Source organism: Mesoplodon mirus (genome assembly GCF_964341445.2).
Source record: "Mesoplodon mirus genome assembly, chromosome: 4".
In the NCBI taxonomy this organism is placed as follows: Eukaryota; Metazoa; Chordata; class Mammalia; order Artiodactyla; family Ziphiidae; genus Mesoplodon; species Mesoplodon mirus.
In genome coordinates, this window is record NC_138979.1 from 11,084,685 (window position 1) to 11,110,698 (window position 26,014).

The 26,014-nt window shown below is 37.5% G+C and overlaps 1 protein-coding gene across 3 annotated transcripts in view; it reads left to right on the top strand.

The window, feature by feature from the left end:
• ENKUR (enkurin, TRPC channel interacting protein) overlaps window positions 1-22,252 on the top strand; it is a 30,415-nt gene extending 8,163 nt beyond the window's left edge. For all 3 annotated transcript variants that reach the window (XM_082620026.1, XM_082620025.1, XM_082620024.1), the window contains exons 2-5: window positions 480-625; window positions 5,885-6,108; window positions 14,811-14,954; window positions 20,930-22,252. In XM_082620026.1, coding sequence (XP_082476152.1) covers window positions 538-625; window positions 5,885-6,108; window positions 14,811-14,954; window positions 20,930-21,103 — 630 coding nt within the window. In that variant the 5' untranslated portion in view covers window positions 480-537 and the 3' untranslated portion in view covers window positions 21,104-22,252. The remainder of the gene's footprint in view (window positions 1-479; window positions 626-5,884; window positions 6,109-14,810; window positions 14,955-20,929) is intronic.
• The last annotated feature ends 3,762 nt before the right edge of the window (window positions 22,253-26,014 follow it).

Sequence of the window (26,014 nt, forward strand, 5' to 3'; positions counted from 1 at the left end):
GAAAAAGAAAAGCAAATTAAACTCCAAATAAATAGTAAAGATCAGTGCAGAAATCATTGAAATGGAAAACGTGAACATTAAAGAAAATCAATGAAAAGCTGGTTTTTTAAGAAATCAATAAAATTAATAAGCCCTTAGCTAGACTTATCAGCAAAAAAAAAAAAAAAAAAGAGAGAAGACATAAATTACCAATATAAGGAATGGGAGAGGGGACATCACTGTAGATGCTACAGATATTCAAAGGATAATAAGGAAATACTATGACCATCTTTATCCTGGCACGTTTTTCTTAGGGCAAAGGTTCCATGTAGCTTGCTTAAGCCTGATGGACAGGGCTCAGATAATTCAGGTAATTATGCTTTATGGCTATCTCCAAATGAATATAGATATATATAAATTAGAAATGTATATCCTTTTTTTAAACTTTAAATAATTTTTACTAGAAATGTAAATGCTACAACTTTTTCTTTTAATTTTAGGTATGTATCAGTTTTTAAGGCAGCTGTAAAAGATGACAAGCAAAAATTTAAAACTGCAATGAAAACTATGGGACCAGCAAAACTTGAAGTACCTTCTCCAAAGGATTTCCTGAAGAAACATTCAAAGGAAAAAACTCTACCACCCAGTAGGTTTTATCACTCTTTTTAATATTAAAAGTGTTAGCAGATAATTTAAAATTATTTTGTCTGTGAATATTAAATGTTTACAGTGATAACAACTTTACCTCATATTAAACAGAATTTGAGAGTCTAGGAGAAAGCAGAAATCAAGAACATAGTAGATGCACCCCAGTGTTCATAGCAGTATTATTTACAGTTGCCAAGACATAGAAGCAACCTAAATGCCCATCAGCAGATTAATAGATAAAGAAGATGTGGTATATGTATACAATGGAATACTACTCAACCATAATGAAGAATGAAATACTGCCATTTGCAGCAACGTGGGTGGACTTGGAGGGTATTATGCTAAGTGAAATAAGTCAGCCAGGGAAATGTATGACATCACGTATGTGTGGAATCTAAAAAATACAACAAACTTGTGAATATAACAGAAAAGAAGCAGACTCACAGAACAAACCAGTGGTTATCAGTGATGAGAGGGAAGAGGGAGGGAGCAAAACAGAAGCAGGGCGTTAAGAGGTACAATGTTATGTATAAAATAAGATACAAGGATATATCGTACAACACAGGGGATATAGCCAATATTTTATAATAACTATAAATGGAGTATGACCTTTAAAAATCACTATATTGTACACCTGTAACTTATATAATATCAGTATTATACATCAACTATACTTCAGTGAAAAAATATTTTAAATAAAAGTTCTCAAAAAACCCCACAATGTAGTAGAAAAAGAGAGTGGAGAATGCCAAGTTGCCCCCTAAATAGACTTTCCTTTGATGGTGCAAGCATCTTGAGCTACATCTTGGACTATCTGATAAAACCCCACCTCCAGCACCACATGCCCCACCATCTTCATAACTAGCTATATGACTTCAATAACAATGACCATAAGAAGAGTTCTAAACCTCAGTGGGCAAGATAGCTCAGCATCTAAGCCCTGTCTGGTCTTTTCTGAAAGAGATGACAACTACAACCATTACTGTCAGTTGTCGAAGCAACTATCAGGCTCACTTTAGCCTTGAGTATGGGCTTTAACTCTCTCCGATCTCTAAGACCATTAGGACAATGAAAGGGTTAGATGTAATGGAGGAGCCTTCATGAATGAGAGCCAGTTTCCTGGGCATGCTACCTGTACAGGCACAAAGGGCCCTGTGCTTCAGAGGATCCCACACTTGGTTTAATGCTCTGCTTTTGCCATCTTGAAATGCCTAATAATTTTTTATCAAGGAACCCCACATTTTCATTTTGTACTGGGCCTCACAAATTATGTAGTCAATTGTGGTCATAGAGAATATGGATATCAAGGGAAAAGGCCATCAGGTAAGTGGAGAGTGGATGAAAAAGGAATTGTTATTGGTATTCATGGAAGCAACTTCTTCCCATCTTGGGTATGTCTTCCCTGATGTTTTCAGATAATAAAGAGAAGAGGGCAATGAGTCTATCTATTTTAAAAAGTTAGCCTCGGTGACTTCCATGGTGGTGCAGTGGTTAAGAATCTGCCTGCCAATGCAGGGACACGGGTTTGAGCCCTGGTTGGGGAAGATCCCACATGCCATGGAGCAGCTAAGCCCGTGAGCCACAACTACTGAAGCCCGCACGCCTAGAGCCCGAGCTCCGCAACGAGAGAAGCCACCGCAATGAGAAGCCCGCGCACTGCAACAAAGAGTAGCCCCCGCTCGCCGCACCTAGAGAACGCACGCACGCAGCAATGAAGACCCAACAGCCCAAAAAAAGCCTCTTCCCATCTTCTGGCATCAGGGAAATAATGCAATATCTCAAGCCCAACTCGGGTGTGCCTTTTGACAAAAATGAAACTACTTCTCCCTATGACAATATTATGTGTCACACAACCCTCTCTCATAACCCTCATGCCGTGACAGAGGATGAGGGCATTATTGGGAAAGGTGAAAGAAGCAAGTCTGAAAATACAACATTCATGCTGAAATTCATGTCTTCAGAAGCCTCTCTTGTAGCTCCCTTCAGTGGAGTCTTGTTATTTTGTGACCCAAAAGCACTTGAGAACACTGGAAAGTCTTAATATGGAATTTAAGACTTTAAGTGCCTTAGAACCAATGATATTACTTAGGTCCTCATGAATCCTCTCCAAGGTTAAGCATATTACATAACCTAACTGTATAAATCCTAAGTTTCAAATAAGGAGAAAGGGAAGAATTCTGTCTCTTTTCTTATAAACATTATAAGGCAAAACAAACACAAAATTTCATTGGCCTTAAGAATAATTAAGAAATTCAGGGCATTGCAAGAGCTTTAAAAGCCCCGTCCAATGAGACAAAGTTAAAGGTAGTATAGGCCAAGGCTACTGCCAGTCTCTTGGTGAATATTCTGCCATTCTGAACACAATAATTTGCTAGACACACTGAAAAATACCTAACAGGTACAAGAAGATTTCTCTAAATTTAAGTAGTAGAACATCTGCATGACTACAGACCGTGTTGATATTGCCATTTTATTATAGCCTAAAAAGAAACCCAGTCATTTGGTTTTCAGACTTATTAACATTACCACCGAATAATTTGTAAAGAGACATCCTCGCCCCTTTTTCCGAGCCACCCCACATTGCCAACCCCTACTCCTCGGATGAAAAAAATATGATGTTTAGATATTGATAGATATAATACAAGGGTAAGATGGGTGTGGGCTTTAGGCTCCATCCGGTGCATAAACACAACCAACCAGGATTTATAATACACTTACTCAACTAAGAACGAATTATCAGTCCTTCTAAACTGTTACCTCATTGTCTGAGAATTCAGTTTTGCCTCTTAAGTGCATTTCTAAAGCTATCGTTACGGGAGTCCTTTGCATGCGCTTTCAACTCATAATTAAATCTGGAATCTAAATGTTTCCCATGTGAACATCTGTAAGATGTATGCCTCTGGTTTTTTAGGCAAACGGATTATGTCAACCTTACTTGATATACCTAACCTGACTTGGGTGTATCTGGTAGAAGGGAGCTATTTGGGTTGTAACAGGCTTATTCTCTGCTCCGGGCTTTGGAAGAACTCCCTAATTCAATTTCTGACAATGCTTACAACATCTCAGTCGTATGTTAAATAGGAAGAAGGTAACCATTTTTGTAGGTCAAAAACAGTAAACAATTTTACATATAGTTCAGCTAATATATACATTATAGTCTGCATATTATATTTTATTTTTTCATCCCCCACTATAATGTAAACTCCATGAGAAAGGGGACTTGGTCTCTTCTGTTCACTCCTGTACCCGCAGTTCCTAGAGCATTACCTGGGGACATAGTAATTGCTCAACAAAAATATATTGCATGAATTAATGAATAAGTGAACATTCAAAACCTCCTTTATAATGTTCCCTGGGGGGGTGTAGAATTATCAGGGGGTATATTGGTTTGCTGGGGCTGCTACCATAACAGGTATGGGGTAGCTTAAACAGAAATTTATTTTGTGACAATTCTGAGAGCTAGAGTCCAAAATCAGGGTCTAACTGGGAATTCCCTGGTGGTCCCTGAGCTTCCACTGCAGGGGGTATGGGTTTGATCCCTGGTTGGGGAACTAAGATCCCACATGCCACACGGAATGGCCAAAAAAACCCCAAAACAAAACCAATAACACAACAAAACAAACGAACAAAAAAACAAGATCAGGATGTTTCCAAGATTCATTTCTTATGAGACATCTCTCCTTGACTTATAGATCACTGTCTTCTCCCTGTGTCTTCACATGGCTTCCTTCTGTGTGTGTTTGTGTCCAAATTTCCTCCTTTTACAAGGACATCAGTCATATTGGATTAGGGTTCACCCTAATGACCTCATTTTAACTTAAGTCCCTCTTTAAAAGCATGTACAACTACAGTCCCATTCTGAGGTACTGGCATTTAGGGCTTCAACGTATGATTATGGCGGGGGGGACACAATTCAGCCTATAATAAGAGATTAATCCAGTTCATAAACTTTTAATAATATTGTTTTTTTCTGATAATAAAAGTTATATAAAATGATTTAAAAGTTCAAACAGTACAGAAATGAATAAAGTCAAAGTCCATAGTAATTGTGATGGGGTTAAGATTTGAGTACAGTGGGGTTTTTTATTGTTGTTTTTTATTTATTTAATTTACTTGTTTTCGGCTGCATTGGGTCTTCGTTGCTGCGCACAGGCTTTCTCTAGTTGTGGCGAGCGGGGGCTACTCTTTGTTGTGGTGCGTGGGCTTCTCATTGCGGTGGCTTCTCTTATTGCGGAGCATGGGCTCTAGGCAGGTGGGCTTTAGGCAGGTGGGCTTCAGTCCTTGTGGCACGTGGGCTCAGTAGTTGTGGCTCACGGGCTTAGTTGCTCTGCGACATGTGGGATCTTCCAGGACCAGGGCTGGAACCCTTGTCCCCTGCATTGGTAGGCAGATTCTTAACCACTGCACCACCAGGGAAGCCTTTGAGTAAGGTTTTGTCAAGATAGTTGTTGCCTTCGGTTCTTGGAAATAAAGTGTAATTCTTTTACATTTTAACATTTTGACAAACCACTTTGATGTGGCTGTATCAAAATAGATAAGTTGGAACAGTCAAGTCAAAGAGACTGTGTAAAAATGGCCAGTTTCATCTACTGCTAATGAAGAGAATGTGGTAGAGATAAGTAACTTTGGATAGCAGTTATTTTAGGAGGTGAGCTGTAATCAGGGAGGAGTGAATAGGAAACCTCAGTAGTATTGGTCATTTATAATTTCTTAAGCTGCATGTTAGGTATATGGCTATTACATGATTTTTATACCTTATAATAATAATAGTTTTAGTGAAAAACATCCACAGATTCTTGGATACATCAGATACATCAAGTTTGATTTATTTACTTGGTGATTTTACAGTAACTTTCCTCTGAAGAGGCAATTATTCATAATATCGAAGGTACTCAGAAAAAAGTTTTAATGTTTCTTTGGACTTTTTTCAATGGGCATACTGAACATTTGTCATTGAAATCTTTATAAGAAAATATTTGTATTATAGCTAATAAAAATGTTTTAGCTAGCATATGATTTGGGGTGTTTATTTTCTTCCCTTAGATTTTTATATACAAGAGACATATAATCAACATATTAATTGATTATGTCACGTTTAATTTTTTGCATGTATGATTACTGATTTTTACCTTAAATATTTGAATATATTATTAATAAAACTCTAATATACTAGTGGTAAAATATCTGGATGCTATAAGTAGTACTGAGTAGCCACATTTATAGTTTAATATTAACCAGGAAATATTATGTTTAACAGAAAAAAAGTTTGAACGGAATGAGCCCAGAAAGCCTCCTGTGCCGCTGAGGATGGACCATCCAGTCATGGGAATACAGAGTGAAAAAAATTTTATAAGTACAAATGCAGCCGATGTCATTATGGGAGTGGCTAAAAAACCTAAACCAATCTATGTTGACAAAAGAACTGGAGACAAGCATGACCTTGAAACTTCAGGACTAGTTCCAAAGTACATCAATAAAAAGGTAGCCTTGTGATATGTTAATAAGGTCCGACAGTCAGATAATTTAAATATGGTATTATAATGATTGTCTGTATTATCACTAATAATGCCCTCACTGACAAACCAGTGGGTTACCAGTGGGGAGAGGGAAAGGGGAAGGGTTTGGAAAGGGGTAGGGGATTAAGAGGTACAGAGTACTACGGATAAAATAAATAAGATACAAGGGAAATATAGCTAACATTTTATAATAACTTGAAATGGAGTTTATATCTATAAAAATTTTGAACCACTACGTTGTACACCTAAAACTAATATAATATTGTAAATCAGCTGTACTTCAATTTAAAAAAATAGTGCTCTCACTGGACAAATTATCTAGATTGCCAGTTCTCATTCCTCTGAAGTCTGTGTTTGGTCCAAATCTAGTGTGATGAAATTACAGAGAATTTGGAATGAACAACAACATATAGTTCAGTAGAGGGAAACTATAATTGTTTTTCGTAATTTCAATTATTAATATATTTAACAGTTATAGCAAACATTCTCTAAAAGGTACTCATTTTCGGTGAGGCGGAATTGTCACTGGAAGCACAGTTGTCACTATAAATCTAGAAGGAATGACCTTTCAGAAGATCCTAAGATTTAGTCATTAGTTTACATTATCTTGTTAACAGAATGAGAGAAATGAAGAGGAAAACAACTTTAGAACCTTCCGTCCTATCAGTGTACTGTAAATAATTCACAGGACGATTTCAGTTTGAACTCATTTGTGTTTGGTTTGGAGTAAAGCAGACCTTGAAAGTACTGTACAATATTTAGTCTTTTCAGGACCTTCATTTCTGTCTGAAAAGGTGCTTATCAGATAGGCATATAATTTCATTGTTGAAAATTATAGAAGCTTGGGTTTCGCAGTTTAAATATAGAACTTTAAAATTTAAAAAGCTTTTGAAAGATACCTTATATAAGACCTATTTTACTTTGCATACTTATAGAGCACAAAAGTGCTGGAAACACACATAGTATAATATGAGTACAAAATTCTAAAGAATAATAATGCATAATAATAACTTGGGAAGGAAATAAGGAAGAAAAGAAGAGAAAAAGAGGAAATTGTAACATTGATGAAAGAGGGGCTTGTACTGAGGTCATCCAATGATCTACCATGGTGAATCCAATGACTGTTCACCATCAAAACAGGAACCTCAAGGCTGTTGTCAGAGAACACTACTTATTCCCTGAGAAACCCTTGTCCCTCAGCTGGCTGAGACACCTTTGGAAGACCTTAGTAGGAATCTGGGAGCTGACAGCTCATGCTTAGAAAGATTTCAAGTTTCTCTGGATACGTCCTCCTTCTATGGCCCCTGGAGGCTCTTCAGGGTCCTTGTCCCATAGGGTGTGGAAAAGCAGAAATTTCATTCTCCTGGCTCTTTAAAGCCATTTCCAATCCATCATTTCTCTACCATCACGTAAAAACCCTTCTCCTTTGATGGTCATGCCACAAACCGCCACACTGGCTGCCTTCCACCTAAGCTGTCCACTTCAATACATCTTCTGCCTTGAACAGGAAATTGAGAGTCTCTATCACAGAGACAGAAAAATACGAGGTTAGTCTACCTGTGCTTGTCTACGAAGCCACGCAAATTCTCTGCTCCTAGTGTACTCTCGATGGCTAACCAGTCAGGGCTTACGAAGGACTAACTCAACTTACTTTCTACTTATCTGAGTTAAGCTTTAAAATCTATTATTGGTAAGTGAGATAGTAAGTCCTTTTAAAGGCAAGGCCATTTTTTAAAAGTGAATGAACTTCATGTTTTAGTTCCAAATAAAGTATTACATGTCCATTTGTGCCATGAGAATATTTTGTGTAAGCAAACTGAAGCATGGATGTTTGCCTAAGTTACATAGCAATAATAGGAAGACAAGCATTTCAAATTCTAACTCTGCCACTACTTAACTCTGTGATTTTTAACAAGTTATTAGATTTATCACAGCATGGTGAGGATTAAATGATATGAAATATACTAAGCACTTGACACAATACCTGGTACCTAATAGAAGTTCAGTAAAGAGCAGATATTATAATATATGCAATTATTAATATTAATAGTATGCATTAGCCCTCAATGATCCAGCACATGGGAATATTTCAGATCACTGCAGCTTTTACCCATTTGTGAGGTAGTTCTTTTTCCTAAGCAGAGTATGCCAAATATAATTTAATCACTTGTGATTACACAGTCATCATTGGGAACCTCAGTGATTGTACTGAGCTGAAATGAGGTGTTGCCCTCGGTGTTTCCTGAAATGGATTGAACTGGTTACCATGAAACTAACTTACCAGAATACTGAACTCTTAGAGTCTATTTGTATAGTGCTTTGCAACTTTCCAGAACACATTTGTAGCTAGGATTTCTATCCCTTGTTGTCAGGATTAGGTTAGGTTGTGCTGTGGTTAACAACCCCCAAATTTTAGTAGCTAAAAGCAACTAAGTTTTATTGCTTGCTTGTGCTACCTGTCCATTGAGGATTGCTGGGAGCTCTGCTTCTTGTCCTCATTCCAGGACCCAGGCAACGCAAAACATCACCCATCACCATACCAGAGAGAAAAAGAACACGACAAGTCAACCATTAGTTCATGAGCCTTCTACCCAAAAAGGACATTTCATCTACTCACACAGGGAAATTCAGGTCACATGGCTGCATCTTACTTGAAGGGGAGCAGGAAAATATTGTCATACCAAGTGCCTAGAAGGAGAAGAACCAGAATATTTGTGTATAGTTTTAATGACTCATATCTTGCAACAGCTACTTCCTCAGAGAGGTCTTCCCTGACATCTTTTTCTTTTTTAACTTAATTTTATTTTTTTATACATCAGGTCCTTATTAGTCATCCATTTAATACATATTAGTGTATACATGTCAATCCCAATCTCCCAGTTCACCCCGCCACCACCACCCTCCTGCCACTTTCCCCCCTTGGTGTCCATATGTTTGTTCTCTACATCTCTGTCTCTGTTTCTGCCCTGAAAACTGGTTCATCTGTACCATTTTTCTAGGTTCCACCTATATGGAAATATACGATATTTGTTTTTCTCTTTCTGACTTACTTCACTCTGTATGACAGTCTCTAGATCCATCCACGTCTCTACAAATGACCTAATATCGTTCCTTTTTATGGCTGAGTAATATTCCACTGCATATATGTACCACATCTTCTTTATCCATTTGTCTGTCAATGGGCATTTAGGTTGCTTCCTTGTCCTGGCTATTGTAAATAGTGCTGCAATGAACATTGGGGTGCATTGGTCCTTTTGAATTATGGTTTTCTCTGGGTATATGCCAGTAGTGGGATTGCTGGGTCATATGTTAATTCTATTTTTAGTTTTTTAAGGAACCTCCATACTGTTCTCCATAGTGGCTGTATCAACTTACATTCCCACCAACAGTGCAAGAGGGTTCCCTTTTCTCCACACCCTCTCCAGCATTTGTTATTTGCAGATTTTCTGATGATGCTCATTCCAACTGGTGTGAGGTGATACCTCATTGTAATTTTGATTTGCATTCTTCTAATAATTAGTGATGTTGAGCAGTTTTTTAATGTGCTTCTTGGCCATCTGAATGTCTTCTTTGGAGAAATGTCTATTTAGGTCTTCTGCCCATTTCTTGATTGGGTTGTTTGTTTCATTAATATTGAGCTGCACGAGCTGTTTATATATTTTGGAGATTAATCCTTTGTCCATTGATTTGTTTGCAAATATTTTCTCCCATTCTGAGGGTTGTCTTTTCGTCTTGTTTATGGTTTCCTTTGCTGTGCAAAAGCTTTGAAGTTTCATTAGGTCCCATTTGTGTATTTTTGTTTTTATTTCCATTACTCTAGAAGGTGGGTCAAAAAAGATCTTGGTGTGATTTATGTCAAAGAATGTCCTCTAAGAGTTTTATAGTGTCCAGTGTTACATTTAGGTCTCTAATCCATTTTGAGTTTATTTTTGTGTATGGTGTTAGGGAGTGTTTTAATTTCATTCTTTTACATGTAGCTGTGCAGTTTTCCCAGCACGACTTATTGAAGAGGCTGTCTTTTCTCCACTGTATATTCTTGCCTCCTTTATCAAAGATAAGGTGACCATATGTGCGTGGCTTTATCTCTGGGCTTTCTATCCTGTTCCATTGATCTATATTTCTGTTTTTGTGCCAGTACCATATTGTCTTGATTACTGTAGCTTTGTAGTATAGTCTGAAGTCAAGGAGTCTGATTCCTCCAGCTCTGTTTTTTTCCCTCAAGACTGCTTTGGCTATTCGGGGTCTTTTGTGTCTCCATACAAATTTTAAGATTTTTTGTTCTAGTTCCGTAAAAAATGCCATTAGTAATTTGATAGGGATTGCGTTGAATCTGTAGATTGCTTTGTGTAGTATAGTCATTTTCACAATATTGATTCTTCCAATCCAAGAACATGGTATATCTCTCCATCTGTTTGCATCATCTTTAATTTCTTTCATCAGTGTCTTACAGTTTTCTGCATACAGGTCTTTTGTCTCCCTTGGTAGGTTTATTCCTAGGTATTTTATTCTTTTTGTTGCAGTGGTAAATGGGAGTGTTTCCTTAATTTCTCTTTCAGATTTTTCATCATTAGTGTATAAGAATGCAAGAGATTTCTGTGCATTAATTATGTAATTATTTACAACTTTACCAAATTCGTTGATTAGCTCTAGTAGTTTTCTGGTGGCATCTTTAGGATCCTCTATGTATAGTGTCATGACATCTGCAAACAGTGACAGTTTTACTTCTTCTTTTCCAATTTGTATTCCTTTTATTTTTCTTCTCTGATTGCCATGGCTAGGAATTCCAAAACTGTGTTGAGTAATAGTGGCGAGAGTGGACATCCTTGTCTTGTTCCTGATCTTAGAGGAAATGCTTTCAGTTTTTCACCATTGAGACTGATATTTGCTGTGGGTTTGTCTTATATGGCCTTTACTGTGTTGAGGTAGGTTCCCTCTATGCCCACTTTCTGGAGAGTTTTTATCATAAATGGGTGTTGAATTTGTCAGAAGCTTTTTCTGCATCTATTGAGATGATCATATGGTTTTTATTCTTCAATTTGTTAATATGGTGTATCACATTGATTGATTTGCATATATTGAAGAATCATTGCATCCCTGGATAAACCCTACTTGATCATGGTGTATGAGCCTTTTAATGTGTTGTCGGATTTTGTTTGCTAGTATTTTCTTGACTATATTCGTCAGTGATATTGGTCTGTAGTTTTCTTTCTTTGTAGTATCTTTGTCTGGTTTTGGTATCAGGGTGATGGTGGCCTCGTAGAATGAGTTTGGGGGTGTTCCTTCCTCTGCAATTTTTTGGAAGAGTTTGAGAAGCATGGGTGTTAGCTCTTCTCTAAATATTTGATAGAATTCACCTGTGAAGCCAACTGGTCCTGGACTTTTGTTTGTTGGAAGATTTTTAATCACAGTTTCAATTTCATTACTTGTGATTGGTCTGTTCATAATTTCTATTTCTTCCTGGTTCAGTCTTGGAAGGTTATACCTTTCTAAGACTTTGTCCATTTCTTCCAGGCTGTCCATTTTATTGGCATAGAGTTGCTTGTAGTAGTCTCTTAGGATGCTTTGTATTTCTGCGGTGTCTGTTGTAACTTCTCCTTTTTCATTTCTAATTTTATTGATTTGAGTCCTCCCCGTCTTTTTCTTGATGAGTCTGGCCAATGGTTTGTCGATTTTGTTTATCTTCTCAAAGAACCAGCTTTTATTTTTATTGACCTTTGCTGTTGTTTTCTTTGTTTCTATTTCATTTATTTCTGCTCTTTATGATTTCTTTCCTTCTACTAACTTTGGGTTTTGTTTGTTCTTCTTTCTGTATTTCCTTTAGGTGTAAGGTTAGATTGTTTATTTGAGATTTTTCTTGTTTCTTGAGGTAGACTTGTATTGCTGTAAACTTCCCTCTTAGAACTGCTTTTGCTGCATCCCATAGGTTTTGGATCGTCGTGTTTTCATTGTCATTTGTTTTTACGTATTTTTTGATTTCCTCTTTGATTTCTTGGTTATTTAGTAATGTATTGTTTATCCTCCATGTGTTTGTGTTTTTTATGGGTTTTTTCCCTGTAATTGATTTCTAATCTCATAGCGTTGTGGTCAGAAAAGATGCTTGATATGATTTCAATCTTCTTAACTTTACTGAGGCTTGATTTGTGACCCAGGATGTGATCTATCCTGGAGAATGTTCTATATGCACTTGAAAAGAAAGTGTAATCTTCTGTTTTTGGATGGAATGTCCTATAAATATCAATTAAATCTATCTGGTCTATTGTGTCATTTAAAGCTGTGTTTCCTTATTAATTTTCTCTTTGGATGATCTGTCCATTGGTGTAAGTGAGGTGTTAAAGTCTCCCACTATTATTGTGTTACTGTCGATTTCCTCTTTTATAGCTGTTAGCGGTTGCCTTATGTATTGAGGTGCTCCTACGTTGGGTGCATATATATTTATAATTGTTATATCTTTTTCTTGGAATGATCCCTTGATCATTATTTAGTGTCCTTCCTTGTCTCTTGTAACATTCTTTATTTTAAAGTCTATTTTATCTGATATGAATATTGTTACTCCAGCTTTCTTTTGATTTACATTTGCATGGAATATCTTTTTCCATCCCCTCATTTTCAGTCTTTATGTGTCCCTAGGTCTGAAGTGGGTCTCTTGTAGACAGCATATATATGGGTCTTGTTTTTGTATCCATTCAGCAAGCCCGTGTCTTTTGGTTGGAGGATTTAATCCACTCATGTTTAAGGTAATTATCCATATGTATGTTCCTATTACCATTTTCTTAACTGTGATGCATTTGCTTTTGTAGGTCCTTTTCTTCTCTTGTGTTTCCCACTTAGAAAAGCTCCTTTAGCATTTGTTGTAGGGCTGGTTTGGTGGTGCTGAATTCTCTTAGCTTTTGCTTGTCTGTAAAGCTTTTGATTTCTCCATCAAATCTGAATGAGATCCTTGCTGGGTAGACTAATCTTGGTTGTAGGTTCTTCCCTTTCATCACTTTAAATATATCATGCCACTCCCTTCTGGCTTATAGAGTTTCTGCTGAGAAATCAGTTGTTAACCTGGTGGGAGTTCCTTTGTATATTATTTGTCATTTTTCCTTTGCTGCTTTCAGTAACTTTTCTTTGTCTTTAATTTTTGTCAATTTGATTACTATGTGTCTCGGCATGTTTCTCCTTGGGTTTATCTTGTCTGGGACTCTCTGCACTTCCTAGACTTGGGTGGCTATTTCCTTTCCCATGTTAGGGAATTTTTCGACTATAATCTGTTCAGATATTTTCTCGGGTCCTTTCTCTCTCTCTTCTCCTTCTGGGACCCCTATAATGCAAATGTTGTTGGGTTTAATGTTGTCCCAGAGGTCTCTTAGGCTGTCTTCATTTCTTTTCATTCCTTTTTCTTTATTCTGTTCTGTGGCAGTGAATTCCACCCTTCTGTCTTCCAGGTCACTTATCTGTTCTTCTGCCACAGTTCTTCTGCTATTGATTCCTTCTGGTGTATTTTTCATTTCAGTTATTGTATTGTTCTGTTCATCTCTGTTTGTTTGTTCTTTAATTCTTCTAGGTCTTTGTTAAACATTTCTTGCATCTTCTTGATCTTTGCCTCCATTCTTTTTCCAAGGTCCTGGATCATCTTCACTATCATTATTCTGAATTCTTTTTCCTGGAAGGTTGCCTATCTCCACTTCATTTAGTTGTTTTTCTGGGGTTTTATCTTGTTCCTTCATCTGGTACATAGCTCTCTGCCTTTTCATCTTGTCTATCTTTCTGTGAATGTGGGTTTTGTTCCACAGACTGCAGGATTGTAGTTCTTCTTGCTTCTGCTGTCTGCCCTCTGGTCTTCTCTGACATCTTTATTTATCTCAAATAGCTCTCATGACTTTCTTTTTTCTTACTGTATTTACTGTGGAGCACTTATATATATTATTTTATACTTTATTTTTGGTGAGTTTCCTCTCACTACAGAATGCACATTCCATGAGGACAGAAACTTTGCCTTTCTTATTCACTAGTGTAGCTAGCACCAAGTACATCCTCAAATAATTATTTGAAGAATGAACAGGGAGTAGGTCTGTTTCTCTACACAGTGGTATCGACACATTTACTAACTTGAAAGAATCATAGCTGATTGCCTCACTGTCAGTCCTTGTAAGCAGCCCAGGAGCCTAAGATTGTATTTTGTAGTTCCAAAAACAACCTTAGGGGCCCACGTCAATTTTTTCTTAAAGCAGATGTGCCTAGCATCTTTAAGAGTTTGTTCTTACAATGCATTGGAAGCATTTATCTTCCTTTTTTTTTTTTTTTTTTAACGAGATCATGCACAAGAGACCTTAAGATATTTGAGATATTTCAAGGTAAAATCTGAAGCACCTAAAAGAAATAAAGAAAATCCAGTTCTTCGGGGTAAAGTAAGGGCCAAGTCATCAGCCAAGAACAGGCACTGGGAACATTCAAAAGAGGGAAAACAAACAGCCATGATAACAGCACAGATGGTTTTAAATGACCAGAATCAACTAGTTCCAAATAGGAAAAAAAAAATCACTGACTTTTGTTAACTTGCAGTGTTTTGCGCAAAGGCTTTAAGTCTGTCACTTTTCTTTTGCTCCTAATCATTGGTTGGTATGTACACATATATAAGATTACTTTCAGGATGTTGATTTTTTTTTCCTGAAAAATCCTTACCAGGGTTATGGTGTCACGCCTGAATATATACGTAAGCGAAATGAAGAAGTGAAGAAAGCCCAGGAAGAATATAACTATATCCAGGAAAACCTCAGGGAAGCAGCTATGAAGAGGCTATCTGATGAAGAAAGGGAGGCAGTTCTGCAGGTAAGCGTCTGTAGTTTACCTTCATGTGTAACTTTTTAAAACATCTCTGAAAGAAAGGTCCACCATCAGTGATTATTAAGGCCAGCACTTTGATTTTGAAATCAGAACACTCTCTTTTGCTTATAGTGACAACTGCATGCAACAAAGCTGGCTCTCTGGGGAGAGCAAAAAGTTGTGATATAGGGGTTGTTGAATAATAATTTGTTTCCAGCTAAGTGAGCTTCTGTTTCTTCCTGAAGTAGTGTCATAAGCAAGCTAAGTTTCTCCTTCAACGAACGTGCATAAATAAAGTAAAAAAGCATTTTGATTTTCATCCCCATGCCCCTGAATTTTTCAAAAATAATATCCATAAGGTAGATATTTTTCACTAGGTGGAGCTCTAGAATAATTGAAACTGTCCCTAGACCAACTTTTTTTTTCTTATAAGCAAGTGTCCAGATTTTAAAATAACCAGGTGTTAGGCTTTACATATGTTTTCTTTATTTGGAGTAAAACAGACTTAAAGACACTTACACTGGAGTTTTTAATGCAAGACTTCTATCTGAAACATTTAAAATATTGGGGGATGTGAGCACCGTTGCTCCATCATCTTTAGAGAGTATTTATTAGCACCTACTGACACTGTTCTATAGTTGTGTTCTCTTATAGAGGTAAAAATAGTACTTTATTCTTTGTTTTGTTACTTTGAAAGCTTTCTACAAAGTCATTTCTAGTGACCTTTTCAAAACAGAAAAAAACCTATTTTTACAACATTAATTTCTATTGAAAAATGGATTCATATGCTGTTATAAAATCCTAGCATTTTATCAGTGTCATCCCAATCATCAATAAACATTTATTAAATGTCTGTTCTGCATAGAGTATCATGCTAAGCCCCAAGGGGCATAAAATGAAATTTCTGCTATGGAATAATATTGTAATTTAATTGATGAGAGGTGCTGTGTATATATGTACATATAGAAAGGTGTGTGTGTACAGATCATATGTTTTATAAGGTTCTCAGGCATGAACATCCAGTGCAGGATGTAGGTAGGTCTTTAGCTGTGCCTTAAACTGCAGAGTAAGAGGATATCCCAGACAGCAGGAGTGGCCCGAGGGCAGGGACCCTGTCTCTTTGTTGCCAGCAATCTCTGCAATGCCTAACCTAGTGCCCAGTGTAAACACAGGTGATTAATAATGGTGCGCTGGAGAGAAGGAAGGAAGACAGACAGGCAAGAAGGCTGGCCCACGTGGAAGTGGGACTCGGCCCGTCATTTTCAGGAAAAGCACTGCTCTTTGGTTCCCTCCCTCCTTCTCTCCCTCCCTCCTTCCCTCCCTCCATCAGATTCTGCCGTTCTTAAAACATACATGCTTTTGTGAAAGCCAGGTTTTTATATCTAAGAAAAATAGGAAAAGAAAGGAAGAACTTCCCTGGGAAGGCAAAGGCTCTTCCCTCGGGCACGTCCTTAGTGGGTCAGCAGCCCTCAGCTTCCTGATGTGGTCACTACAGAGTTTCTTTGTAGACACTTTGATAGACAATAGCTGACCCTCCCTTGGATGCCTTATTAGCTGGGTAGTGTAGCTGCCATGGTAACGAAGCCACGAGCTCTGTTCCTGACAAGCCCTGAGCCCTGCTCCCTTCCCTGGTAAAGAGTTGCATGTAGTTCTATGACAGTATGGTCATATGTCCTTGAGTAGGGCACATTCTGCTCATTCTTCATAAAATAACAGTCTCATTATCCAGGAAGGGATCATCTGGTCTAATTATTCCAGACTTCTCATTTCACAGATGAGCATATAAAATGCAAATATATCAGTATTAAGTGGGCACATTTGTTCATTCATCCCTTCATTCATCTACTGAACATCTAATCTACCATGTTCCACTCACTGTACCCAGCCTGGGGGATATACTGTTGTGAGCAAAACAGACGTGGTCCTTCCTGTCAGTGAACTTGGAGGTTGGTTTACATTTGCCCCTGGTCACAACATTATCAAGTAGCTGAAGAGGAACTAAAACTGACATCGACCAGTTCCCAGGCCCGTGTTTTCCTACCACATGATAAGCACGTGCATCAGAGGTGACAGAAGGAAGCTCTTCCCACCCGGGATCCAGCAGGGGATAGAAGACCTACTAGGCTGGGATTCTGAAGAGAATTTACAAAGGAACTATTTACAGAGGTGAAGCAGGGCTAAGGGGACCAACAGGGAACACTGAGGACTAGGGACAGTGGGAATCACCACCACCCTGGGCTGGAAGGGCAGGGGCAGGAAACAGCATTACCAGAGCCGGGTGGGAGCTGGAGCCTGGAAGAGGGGCCCTGACAGGCACTGTAGTCACAGATGCAAGGGCCAGTCGTATCCAGATGATGTCCAGGGTGGGGGAAGAAATGCCCCAAGCTCGCTCTCCTCCCACCGGTGCCTTCCTTGGCTGAATTCAGGCAGAGGCTGGAGGGAGCAGCGCTGGGGGAGGAGCAGCCCATAGGAATAAATACCTCAGCCCCAGCCCCGCCCAGCCCCTAGCCACAGCGCAGAACCAGAGGTGGAGAATGGATGGGGGTGGCAGCAGAGGAGCGTGGACCTGAACACACTTCCTATTATGTTATGACCGCTTCTCCCTATGTGACATTTTTCCAAAATTAACAGTATTATTTCAGTATTAAACTAGAAGAGAGAAAAATGAAGAAATAAAGATACGGGGAAATCAGTATCGCTGCAGTGGATAAAAGATTTTTTTTAGATGAAATAACCACAAAACCGCTAAGAGGCTATTTGGGTATAATATGAAATATCAATCACATTTAGTTCCCATCCCTAGAGGTGGACCTTGATCCAAATGTTATTGTACACACTGGAAGATAAAGAAAACTATACTTTAAAAAGAAATACTGCAAAACGTGTAGCTGCTGTGACCACAAGGAATAGGGAAAGATCACCCAAGGAGCTATGAAAAACCTTTGATATTTCAAAGTGTATAAATACATAGATTTCTTCTCTGCAATAGGCAACCCTGTGGAGCACTGTGGAAACATATTCCCATTTCATAATGAAAGGCTATAGAAAAACAGAATTCTTTTGAGGACTTCTTATTGGAATACTTCTCATACACTATTAAGAACTGTGTTAACCCATCCCCCTCTTTTTAAAATGTAGAAGACGCTTCTACCTTTTCCCTTTCCCAAATCCTTGATATAATCTCACTCAAGAAATGTTCAACATTGTGGCCTTTTTTCTCAACAAATCTTTTCTATAAAGTGTGTCCAAACTTGTAGTCATTTTTACCTGAGGGTGGAAATAAACCATTTTCTCCCCGAAAAGTTTACAAGATTAAATTTGTACTGTGAGGGCTTATTATGAAGGTATTGTTATATGAGACACTTCTAATTCTCTCATAAATCTAAATGTATGGCCATGATTTTCAAGGACCATATCTTCTTTCTTTTTTTTTTAATCAATAATTTTAAATTATGCTACTCCTGAGCTCTGGCTAGGACTTCTAATACTATGTTGAATAAAAGTGGCAAAAGTGGGCATCTTTGTCTTGTTCCTCATCTTAGAGGAAAAGCTTTTAGCTTTTCACCATTGAGTATGATGTTAGCTGTGAGCTTGTTGTATTTGGCCTTCATTATGTTGAGGTATGTTCCCTCTGTATGCACTTTGTTGAAAGTTTTTTTTTTATCATAAATGGAGGTTGAATTTTATCATGCTTTTTTGTATCAGTTGAGGTGATCATATGATTTTTATCCTTTATTTTATTAATGTAGTGTATCACATTGACTGATTTGTGAATATTGAACCAGCCTTGCCTCCCTGGAATAAATCCCACTTGATTAGGGTACAGGCATACCTTGTTTTATTGCACTTCATTTTACTGTGCTTCACAGACTGAGATTTTTACAAATTGAGGATTTGTGGAAACCCTGCACTGCCAGATGATGGTTAGCATTTTTTAGCAGTAAAGTATTTTTTTTATTAAGGTATTTGTTTTTTTAAACATAATGCTATTGCATACTTAATAGACTATGATCTATTTCTAGTTTCATAGCATTGTGGTCAGAAAATATGTTTGATATGATTTCAATCCTCTTAAATTTATTAAGACTTGATTTGTAGCCTAACGTATGATCTGTGCTGGAGAATGTTCTGTGTACACTTGAGAAGAATGTGTATTTGTTGCTTTTGGATGGAAAATTTTATATATATCTGTGAAGTCCATCTGATCTAACCTGTCATTTAAAGTTGATGTTTCCCTACTGATTTTCTGTCTGGATGATCTATCCATTGATGTAAGTGGAATATTAAAGTTCCCTACTATTATAGTATTGCTGTCTGGTTTTTTCTTTCAATTTGTTAATATTTGCATTCATATTTTGATGCTCCTATGTTGGGTACGTAAATATTTATAAATGTTATATCCTCATGTTGTACCAACCCCTTTATCATTATGTCACGCCCTTTGTCCCTTATTACAGTCTTTGTTTCAAAGTCAGTTTTTTCTGTCATAAGTATAGCTACCCCAGCTTTCTTTTGGTCTTCATTTGCATGGGATATGTTTTTCCATCTGTGTGTCAGGGATCATAATTTCCAGGCAATATTTTATTTTATTTTTTTATTATTAATATATTTTTTTTTGCGGTATGCGGGCCTCTCACTGCTGTGGCCTCTCCCGTTGCGGAGCACAGGCTCTGGACGCGCAGGCTCAACGGCCATGGCTCACGGGGCCCAGCCACTCTGCGGCATGTGGGATCTTCCCAGACTGGGGTACAAACCCGTGTCCCCTGCATCGGCAGGTGGACTCTTAACCACTGCGCCACCAGGGAAGCCCCAGGCAATATTTTAAATTTTACTTTCAGTTTTACTTTTCATTTTTGTGTAAATAAAATGATTTGTGCACCCATAGTGAATAACAGAAAGTGTCAATTTATAAAATTTCATTGCATGAGTTCAATTAGTTTAAGACCATTTTGTCAATGGAGCCTCTAGTGCCTTGTGATAAGAAATGATAACTGTGCAGAGATGGAAATAAGCTTTATTGCTCCTAAGAGATTCCTAATTTTGAATTTGTTGGTTTCTGAGAACATAAAACGTTAACTTACATTATTGAATTAGCATATGTGTTACATGTAATGATATTTCAGTCATTTCTAGAATAAATTAATGGAAAGTATAGATCCATTAACTATATGGAGGAAGAATTCTTTCTAATACTGAAAACACATAAAAGATCATCTTTTGTTAAATTGAATTTTGGGGCTTCCCTGGTGGCGCAGTGGTTGAGAGTCCGCCTGCTGATGCAGGGGACACGGGTTCGTGCCCCAGTCCGGGAGGATCCCACATGCCGCGGAGTGGCTAGGCCCCTGAGCCATGGCCGCTGAGCCTGCACGTCCGGAGCCTGTGCTCCACAATGGGAGAGGCCACAACAGTGAGAGGCCCACGTAACGCAAAAAAAAAAAAATTGAATTTTGGCATTTTATACAATTCCATTTAGTCAGATATAAGAAAACATGGCCATGTAAGTCAGAATCAAGTGTTTTGATGTGATTTCTCTGTTGAAGAATGAGGATAATATTTTTTTTTCTAAAGAAAAAAATGAAAATTTTTATAAGAAATAATTTCCTGTTCAAAATTGTTTTTTTTGCTTGGGACATCAACTCTAAGTTGTTTTTACCAAAGCATTTGCTATGAGCTTAGTTTCATACTACTCATAACTCTGCATACACGTATTTGATGGTAAAAACAAGTACAGTAACACTAAAAACAAAGAAAATAAATATTCCCAGTGGGAATTGAGCACACAATCAAGGACAGGGTTTGGCCTCTGTACAGTATTTTTTGTTACTGTGGCCAAGAACTTGATAAACACATATCATTTTTTAGTTATTTTTGTCAGCTTTCTTTACCTGTTTACATTTTTCCTTCCCAGTGCAATTTTCTTTGCTATTTACTCTGCTTCTGCAGTTTACTTTGCTATGTACAGTTTTCTTTACCATTTGCAGGGGCTGAAAAAGAACTGGGAAGAAGTACATAAGGAGTTTCAGTCCCTCCCGGTCTTCATCGACTCCATATCAAAGAAGATTCGCAAGCAGAAGCTGGAAGAAGAGATGAAGCAGCTGGAACACGACATTGGTGTCTTCGAAAAGCACAAAATTATTTATATTGCTAATAAGTAATAGTGGATTTTTAAAAATATAGTCATTTTAACGTAGAAAAAACACACGGAAAACATCGAAATTAAATCATAAGTTTTTTTCAAAAAGTAAAATACCATGAAAAGTATAAAAATAATCTTTACCAAAACGCTTAGGCAATGTTTAAAGAATAGTTGTATTATTTACTTACATAGAGAAAAAAAAATTTTTTTTCACCAGCATCAGGGTTTCCATGTATAACCTGATTAAAATTTGATGTTAGGTTTTCCAGTTTGATGGCATAATTCATTATTATTATGTACTTGTTTCACATAAACATTCATTTCTGGGCCCTGAAAAATAAAGTCAACACTCAGAACTTCACATTTTTTTCTACACTGCGTAATACAAGGAATACAAGGTTAAAAAACTGTGAAGTATTTTGAATTGGAAATAGTCGTGTAAGCTTTTTTACTACTCTGAAGTATTTTCTACATATTATTCCAGAGATCCAAAAATTACATATATTTTCTGGTAGCCTATGTCATTTGTAGCTATTCACAGCTATAAATATTTTCAATATCCATAATGTTATATATAGGCTGAGAGGTTTACATTTGGAGGAAGAAAAATTAAGAAGATAACATAAAATCAAGGAGACAACTTATAAATTGTGTCACTAAGGATTGTTGAAGAGAATAGCCTTCTTCCTGACATCCAGCTTCTAAAAACTGCTATTCTAGGTGCTTTATTCCATAATTTACTATGTGTATTTCACTAAAATGGATATTACTTTCTCTTTTTGGCTTTCTCTATTTCGTGAATTCTAATGTTTCTATTTGTAAGGTTACATAATTTATTAAGCAATAAGTTTATGTAAGTAGAGCTGTCTTCAACTCAAAATAAATGAGCCTATAAATGTCCAAGAAGGAGAAGATTCTTTTATGAAATTTTAAATTAGAGAAATTTGGTAAAATATGTGAAACTATAAAATATCAGAGCAATAACAATTTTTACTGCTTACACTGATTTTTATCCTGTTGGCAACACAGAAAAAAATGATAATTTTTTCAAGCTTTTTCACAAACACGGAATTTGGGAGCATTGTAGAAAAGCTAACTTTCATTAAAGAAAAATTTTTATATACAAATATTTTTGAAAACTCACTTTAAACTTTTTTTCACATATCTGTCTAGGTGTCATTTCTTTATTCCTTTATTACCTTAGGACAGATATAAAATAAAGAATAGTACAGTTGACCCTTGAACCATGAAGGGGCTAAAGGTGCTGATCCTCCACACAGTTGAAAATCTGCATATACCTTATAGTTAGTCCTCTGTCTGTTTGGTTCCTCCATATCCATGGTTCCATATCCTCATAGTCAACCAACCACAGATCGTGTAGTACCACAGTGTTTATTATTGAAAAGAATCCACGTGTAAGTACACCCACACAGTTCAAACCCATGTTGTTCAAGGGTCAACTGTATATGATAAATTCTCATTTATGCAGAATTTCCTTCCTTTTTAAGGCTGAATAATACTCCACTGTCTGTATATACCACATTTTGCTTATCCTTTCTTCTGTTGATGGACACTTGGGTTGCTTCCACGTTTTAGATGTTGTGAATACGGCTGCTATGAACATAGGTATACAAATATCTCTTAGAGACCCTGCCTCCAATTCTTTTGAGTATATATCCAAAAGTAGATTTGCTGAATCATATGGTAATTCTATTTTTAAGTTTTTGAGGAACTGTCATACTCTTTTCCACAGCAGCTATACTATTTTACATTCCCACCAATGCTGTACAAGTGTCCCAATTTCTCCACATCCTTGCCAACACTTGTTGTTTTCCGTTTTTTGGTAGTAGTCATACTAATAGGTGTGAGGTGGCACCTCATTTTAGTTTGGTTTGCATTTCCCTACTGATTAGTGATGTTAAGTATCTTTTCTTGTGCTTATTAGCCATTTGTATATCTTCTGTGGAGAAATGCCCTTTGCCCATTTTTTAATTGGATTGTTTGATTTTGTTGTTGAGTTTTAGGAATTTCCTATATATTCTGGATATTAATCCTGTGTCAGATATAGGATTCACAGATATTTTCTTCTATGGGTTGCCTTTTTACTTTACTGATAGTGCCTTTTGATATACAAAATTTTTCAATTTTCATGAAGTGTCCAGTGTGTCTATTTTTTCTTTTGTTACCTGTGCCTTTGGTGTCATATCCAAGAAATCACTGCCAAATCCAATGTTGTAAAGGTTTTATCCTGTTTTTTCTTGCAAGAGTTTTATTGTTTTAGGTCTTAAATTTAGGTCTTTGATCCATTTTGAGTTAATGTTTATACATGATGTTAGTAAGTTTTAAAATCAGAAAGTGTTGAATCCTCAGTCTTCTTCTTCTTTTTCAAGATTGTTTTGGCTATTCGGAGTCCCTTGAGATTCCACATGAATTTAGGATAGGTTCTTCTATTTCTGCAAAAAAAGGTCATTGGGATTTTGCTAGTGATTGCATTGAATCTGTAGATTGGTTTGAGTAGTACTGACATTTTAACTATATTAAGTCTTCAAATCTATGAACATGGGATGTGTTTCCATCTATTTTTGTCTTCTTTAATTTCTTTCAGCAATGTATTATAATTTTCATTATACAAGTCTTTCACCTCCTTGGTTAAGTTCATTCTTAAGTATATTTGATGCTATTGTGAATGGAATTGTTTTTGTAATTTCCTTTTTAGGTCATTCATTGTTTATAGAAATACAACAGACCTTTGTGTGTTGACCTTATATCTTGCTACTTTGCTGAGCTCAGTCATTAATTCTAACAGTTTTATTTGTGTGTGAAATCTTTAGAGATTTCTACATGGAATATCAAATAATCTACAGATAATTTTACTTTTTCCTTTCCAACTTGGATGCCTTTATGTCTTTTTCTTGCCAGTTGCTCTGACTAGAACTTCCAGTACTACGTTGAATAGAAGTGGGGAAAGCAAGCATCCCTGCCTTGTTGCTGATGTTAGAGGAAAAGCTTTCAGTCTTTCACCATGATGTTCACTGTAGGTTTTTAGTATATAGCTTTTATTATGTTGAGATAAGTTCCTTTTTTTTTTTTTGCGGTACGCGGGCCCCTCACTGCTGTGGCCTCTCCCGTTGTGGAGCACAGGCACCGGACGTGCAGGCTTAGCAGCCATGGCTCACGGGCCCAGCCGCTCCGCTGCATGTGGGATCTTCTCGGACCGGGGCACGAACCCGTGTCCCCTGCATCGGCAGGTAGACTCTCAACCACTGCGCCACCAGGGAAGCCCGAGATAAGTTCCTTTTATTCCTAGTTGTTGGTATTTTTTTTCGTGTTTTTATCATGAAAGGGTGTTGTGAACGTCACTTTTTAAACTAAGAGCTATCTCTTAAATGATCAGTGTGTTCTCTCCTAGTTATCAAGCTATGTGGGAAGAAAAATCATAATCAAAAGGGTATCTGGGCTAGAACAGAGTAAAAATATAGTAATATAGATTATAAAAATCTCTTCAGCTAACAAAGCTCATTCATTGTCATTCAACAAATACTAACTGTCTATAACGCGCCAGGAACTGTTCTGATTGCTGGGTAGAAAAGTGAACAAAATAACTATGTTGGAAGACAGAAGTAATCAGACAAATGCATCTATAATTAGAAATTGAAATTAGTGATTGGTAAGAAAAAAAAATAGAAGGCTATTTTGCAAGGGAATATAAAGTGAGTCCTAAATCAGATTTTATAGTTAAGGGGATGTATTTCTGAGGATCTGACATTTAAAAATAGACTAAAGTGAGTCTTAATAGACTAAATGAGTAAAAGTTAGGAGAGATGGGGAAGAGAAATATTGTGGAGGGAAAAAGAATCCAAGTAGAGAGAATAAAATGTGTAAAGGATCTGGGGCAGGAAACCCTGAACCCATAGGAGGAAGGCAGCTATTAGGGCTGGATAGTACTTAGAGAAGGGAGAAAGGTGCAAGGTGAAGATGAAGAGGGAAGCAGGGGCCATTGGTGTGTTTTAAGCAGGGAGGTGGCACGATGCGAAAAATATTTTTACTTTTTTATTTTTTAAATATTTATTTGGCTGCACCAGGTCTTAGTTGCAGCATGCAGGATCTTCGTTGCCACATGTGGGATCTTTAGTTGCAGCATACAGGATCTAAGTCCCTGACCAGGGATCGAACCCAGGCCCCCTGCATTGGGACTGCGGAGTCTTAACTGCTGGACCACCAGGGAAGTCCCAAAGAGTATTTTTTTTTTTTTTTTTTTTTTTTTTTTGGCGATACGCAGGCCTCTCACTGTTGTGGCCTCTCCCGTTGTGGAGCACAGGCTCCGGACGCGCAGGCTCAGCGGCCATGGCTCATGGGCCCAGCCGCTCCGCGGCATGTGGGATCTTCCCGGACCGGGGCACGAACCCATGTCCCCTGCATCGGCAGGCGGATTCTCAACCACTGCGCCACCAGGGAAGCCCCCAAAGAGTATTTTTAAATGATCACTTGCTATATGGGTTAAAGTGGAAGAATGAATGAATGTGGGGAGACTAATTAGGAGACCATCATAGTCCTCCAGGTAAAGAAGATAGTGGTATAGACCAAGGCTGTGGTAGTGAAGGCAAAGAGTAGCTGTTGGCTTCCAGAAATATTTAAGAAATAAAAATGTAACTTGGTGATGGATTGAAAGGAGAAGAAGAGAGTGGTTTCAAGGACGACAGCTACATTTCTGATTTGAGCAACTGGGCAGTGAGGGCGCCATTTTCTGAGGTGGAAAAATCTAAAGGAGGAGCAGATTGGAGGAGGTTATGGTGAAGAATGAAAAATACAATTTTTTTTAAGCTAGTGTTCTTTCTTTCTTTTTCTTTCTTTTTTGGCCACATCATGCGGCATGCAGGATCTTAGTTCCCCAACCAGGGATTGAACCCATGTCCCCTGTATTGGGAGCATG